Source organism: Cynara cardunculus (assembly GCF_001531365.2).
Source record: "Cynara cardunculus var. scolymus isolate 2C chromosome LG 1, CcrdV1, whole genome shotgun sequence".
NCBI lineage: Eukaryota > Viridiplantae > Streptophyta > Magnoliopsida > Asterales > Asteraceae > Cynara > Cynara cardunculus.
This window is the reverse complement of record NC_037528.1, coordinates 44,198,241-44,203,960: the sequence shown is the minus strand read 5'-3', so window position 1 is coordinate 44,203,960 and position 5,720 is coordinate 44,198,241. Positions and strand designations below refer to the sequence as shown.

Genomic DNA, 5,720 nt, shown 5'->3' with positions numbered 1-5,720 from the left:
TTGTTTTTTAAGAGGAGCTGGAGTCTGAAATCCGAATTCACTTCTGATTTTTAAGAGGTGGTGTTGAAGTCTGAAATCTGAATCAGTGAGACTTTTTGTTTTTACGTCTGAAATCTGAATCAGTCAGACTGTTTGTTTTTACGTTTGAAGTTTGAAACTTATTCGGTTATAGTTCGCTTCTTGAAGCCTGAAGGTTCCTATTTATCATATTTAAGAAAAAATGTTTTACAACCACCAGCTCTAATTGCAGCTCTAATGGATTACACACACAAAGGCATCGATCAATGTTTTCAAGTTCCAATAGCAGCTCTAATGCAACCTTAAATGGGTTTTTGGCTTGATCCCAAGATTCATGGATTAGGATTCTATAGTGATGGCAGGTTCCCTTTTTGTAAATGGGTTCTTGGGTGATTCCAAAATACTTGGATAAACTGGTTCATCTTCTACTGTTTTTAAGGCCATTTGGTCATCAAAAACTGAAATTTTATGCATCATTGAAGCCATCAAAAACTGGGTTTGCTCTAAGCAAATGAATACATCAAACAGCAAAAGTGGATGAAAAGAACCTTACAAGTCGTTGCTGGGTTTTTAACTCAGTCCTCCACTTTACAGTTGCCGTCAATAAGCAGAATATGCGATGTGATTCATGAAGCAGATCGAGAAGAAACCAAGAGAGATCGAGAAGATTACCTTTGTTTGAGAAGAAACCAAGAGAGATCGATGAATGGGACGAGAGTGGACAAGCAACGTAAGGAGGCGATAGAAATAAGAGGTTTTAAGGGCTAGGTTTACCACTTAAAATTCAAAGGAAAATAAATGAATTCAGCTCTTAATTTGGAAAAAAAACGATCTGAAAGTTCTTATGTCTGACCGATTCAGACATAAGAGGAGATTAAGTGGAAAATTAAAAAAACAAACAGCCCCTTAATCATTCAAAATCAGATAGTTTTTAGGGTTTTTTTTACTTTTTTTCCCAAAGTTTTCTCACATTAACTGTTTTTATAGGTCATAAAGATTTATTTAATCAGTTTTAGAAAAATTAAAGGATTCATCATTCAAAAAAATAGTTAAAAACTTAATTATTCAAAATCAAATATTTTTTAAACTTTTCCTCTAATTAAAATAATATTTTACCTTAGCAGTAGATGGTAAATTTCTCTGAATCTGGTTGTTTGTTTAGGCAATATGTGAATCACGAAGAGGTGAATCTTGTTTGGCAAAAAAAAAAAAATCTGCTTCTTAATGGTTCTAAAATCTTTGAATGGTTTTGTATCATCGATCTCCCTTTCATTAAGAGCCCTAATTTCATTGTAAACAATTGTCAAACAATTATATTTCATTTTGCACTATATCATGAAAGCATCTTAATCATTATGCAACAAACTATTCAGCAACTGTCAAACCAACCCTAACATTTCTGCAAAGAACAAACTACAAAGATAACAGAACCTGAATGCTAAGATACATATGTCTCTAAGGTGATCAAGAACAACAAACATGAATTAACTTTAGTTACAATTCAACCAATGTTACATTTAAATCTCAGGTTCACGTCTCGTAAGCTGCGTTCTCGAGACCTTTTGCTTACAAAAGAAAAGAACGAGGGAAATGGGAAAGAAAACAAAACCCTCGTTCTCGAAATGTTTTAGAAGACAAAGAAAACAAGTCGAAAGAAAATACACAATAAAAGAATTCCCAACTTTCCTCCCAAATATGCGAGAAAACGAGCACGAACACATTAACAACTCCTCAAATTTATTTTCATTCCGTTCCGTCCCATCTTTCTCGAGAAAGATGAATAAAATTTCCATTTTCTTTTTCCTAGGGGTTGTTTGGGATTGCTTATAAAAACAACTTATTGACCTATTCCGATGTGACACCAGTAACAAGCGCTCTTGAGTGTTTGGATAAACAGTTTATACCGGTGCCAAACTGTCAAACTGATAATAAGAAGTTTTTGAATAAGATAAAAATCATTCTAACTTATTATAAGTTGACAAGAACTTTTGTAAAAAAGCAAGTTGTTTCAAATAAGCAATCCCAAACACCCCTTTACTTCTCTTCTCGGATTCAAGAACACAAATATAAGGCAAACTTTGAGGTTCTCAAAGAAGTCTAGAACTATGTTCATACTACATATTGGCAGAGGAAAATATGGGGCAGAAGGTGTTCAATTATCCCTTTGAAGAACACAAAAGTAAGATTTGGGGAGTTGATCGCTACAGGATCAAAAGCAGCAAAAGACACATAGGGTATTATCAATATACAAGCGTCTAAATCAAGAACTCTACACAAAAAGTCTATCCAAATCAACATACGATTCGTATTATGAACATGATGAAAAGATCAGTGCAAAACTCACAATCTAAAAGATAGATTTCAGATCATAGACTGCAAATAAGTATTTAAGTGCGTCACATAGCTTTATAACAACAACAACACCATGAACCATCATTCATTTAACAAACAACAGATTAGAGAAATCGAACCTAAATTGAATCGCCACCACCAAAAACCGTCGCAGGATCTGGATTTCATCGGCGATAATAGATAGATAAATTCACTTCTTGAGACTTCCACGAATACCAGGACGAGGCTTCGATGTATCCGCGACGGGTGCGAGGACAGCATGAAGGTTAGTGATCTTCGATTCATCATAAGGGATCTTAGGATGCTTCGATTCATGATGAATCTGCATCGTTTTAACATCCGGTGCAGTGATCTTACAGTGAGGACATTCATACTTAGCGTGACCGCCCTTCTCCTGGCCGGTCCGATCAGCAACTCCGGCCTTTCCGCCGCCTCTGTTCGTCATCGCAGCATCGACTTTCGCGGCGATTTCCTTCGCCGTGTGCTTCTTCGGCTTCGCTTTTCCCGTCATTATTTTGCTTTCTCCAACAGATGCTAGGGTTTGGATCGTGGAAAAGAAGAGGAGAGAAGATGAGATGAGATGAGAAGATAGGAAGTGGAAAAGTGAACAAGTGAAAAACCCTAATTGGTGGTCATAAATACCCAAAATATTAATTCTTTTTCTATATTTTTATTTCAATTTCAATTATAATTTGATTATATTACTATAAAATTTGTTTACTAAGAAAGGGTTTGCAACTGGTAATCTCTGTATCGGTTCATACTATTATTAGGGCTATAAACGAACCGAACGTTCAATGAACGATTCGTGAACCGTTCGATGGGAAGTTCGTTTATGTTCGTTTATTTAATAAATGAATTGACATGAACAAACTTCTTTGTTCGTTTAGTTAAACGAACGAACATGAACAAGAGTCTCGTTCGTTCATTTATGTTCGTTCATTTACGTTCGTTTATATTTGTTCGTTTATGTTTGTTTATATTCGTTCGTTTATATATTAATTTTAATGTATAACTTTTATTTATTTAGTTTGGATTCAAATTTTAAAAAGCTTTGAAGTATTAATATATTAATTATGGTTGATGAATGGTGATTGTTTTATGTATGTTTAAGCTATGGATAATTGGTGTGTAATAGTTAATTGAATGACAAGTATTGGTGTTCGTTTGTTTATGTTCGTTTAGGTCTGTTCGTTTACGTTCGTTTAGCATGTTAACGAACGAACATAAACGAACACGAACACACCTGATTTCTAAAAGAACGAACATGAACACAATTATTTTCGTTTGTTTACCGTTCGTGTTCGTTCGTTTGTTCAGTTAAGCTAATTGTTATCCCACAAAAACATCATGTCGTATAATGTTTATGAGTACTAGATGGCTGGCTTAAGAGCTCAGTACTGACAAGAAGCTTGATCCGAAAACAAAATTATAACAGTTTGTTTACCAAAACCCTTACAGGGTAATCGTTATCAGATGCCATTTATCTTACCGGATTTGCATGACAAGGACCGAAAATCTTACCTAACATATGATGGGGAAGACTTTTACCCAATAAACACTTATCGGATAAAAGATCCTTACCAACAATCAATTTTGATGGCTGAGAATGTTACTGATAAGGTGTAACATCTCATTTGAGCAAACCCCAAATTACCAATTTTATAAAATCTTCAATAAAATATAATTTATTGATTATTGGGACCAAAATTGATCCTAATTATTCTAAAAATTTTGTCAAAGCAATCGGGGCCAATGATGGAAAATCTAAAAATGTTGTTAAAACGACTAAGTCTGGAGGAAGACTAGAGGTGATGAATTGGTCGAGAGGCAGGTGATGAATTGGTCGAGAGGCAGGCGATGAACCAAAGGCTGCTAAAATGACTAAGTCTGGAAGAAGTCCAGAGGCGATGAATTGGTCCAGAGGCAGACGATGGACCAGAGGTTGCTGAAATGACCAAGTCTGGAAGAAGTCCAGAGGCGATGAATTGGTCCAGAGGCAGGCGATGGACCAGAGGCTGCTGAAATGACTAAGTCTGGAAGAAGACCAGANCCAGAGGCAGGCGATGGACCAGAGGCTGCTGAAATGACTAAGTCTGGAAGAAGACCAGATGCGATGAAAATGGACCAGAGGCGATGATGAAGGACCAGAGGCCATGAAGGACCAGAGACCATGAAGGACCAGAGGCCATGAAGGACCAACCCTTTGAAACACACAGATCTGGGCATAACATTAATTAACCTCAAAATATGGGATATTAATTTTCTAAAAAAACTTCGAAACATAATTCCAAACCAGATATAACGGAATTTTTTTACTTACAACCCGAATTATGTAGCAAAAGAATACGGGACAAGACTATATATAAGCTACACATACTACAACTATGAGATACGATAATAAGCTACTATTTACCCAAAAGCAAGATCGATATCTTCAAGTTCCCTGATAAATCTTCAAGTCAAACAACGGGTTCTTTCTTTTTGTTCGTCTTCTTTCCTGAGAGAGGTTGCTACTTAAATGGTAAGCCAACGCTTAGTGAGTTAAATAGTTAAGCATTACATATCAATATCGCACATGTTTATAAACATATATAATAAACTCTTATCAATAAAAGAGTTCAAGAAATCATCCAAATGCAAACCGAGACTTACAAGAAACCGAGTGAACAATTACGTACCGGATGCTAAGATAATAGTATTCCATATTCAAATCACCATAATATATCATATCATTGATGCTCAATACAACAAGGAGACGGGATCAACAACCAAATATATACGTTAGAATACCAATAAGTATTAAGAACCAAGAGATCGAATCGGTATACATAACGAGGACAGTCCATCCCCCCGTCCTTCACCTTCCGGGCTCATGCCAAAGTCCGAGTCGGAATCATACATTACGGAAAACCTCGCACTGCCCGCCTTCCTCTACCGGGTATGTGCCAAGGTTCCCTACTCATTGCTCTTCCTCCTTTCTGAGCAATGAGTATTCACAACCGCAGAAAGTCTCACCCGTCCAACCCGGGATCTTGACTTCGCCATAAACTTCCGGCGTGCCACACGAAGTAGTACCCGTACTATGGCGTACAATTCAAGGAACAAAACAAACAAGTTCGGATCCGAAAAGCAAACCGATGTACCGAGATAGTAATATGGAATCGACTCAAGAGACGGAATCAAAGACAAATCAAGATCGTGTGACTCCATTCAAGACCAAAAACATTCATATAAAAATATATATATGTTCAAATCAATATGTAACAATTAACTATATAACTCACCGGGCAACCGTACAATACCGAAAAGCTCCGAATGAGCTCACAAAGCAAGTCCAATCTACCACA

The 5,720-nt window shown here is 36.5% G+C and overlaps 1 protein-coding gene across 1 annotated transcript; it reads right to left on the bottom strand.

Annotated features, from left to right (window-relative positions):
- Positions 1-2,301: 2,301 nt before the first annotated feature.
- On the bottom strand, positions 2,302-2,969 carry LOC112521859. Its single transcript, XM_025130857.1, has one exon. It carries the CDS (start codon positions 2,879-2,881, stop codon positions 2,561-2,563), a length of 321 nt encoding a protein of 106 aa, XP_024986625.1. The 5' UTR covers positions 2,882-2,969; the 3' UTR covers positions 2,302-2,560.
- Positions 2,970-5,720: the final 2,751 nt, after the last annotated feature.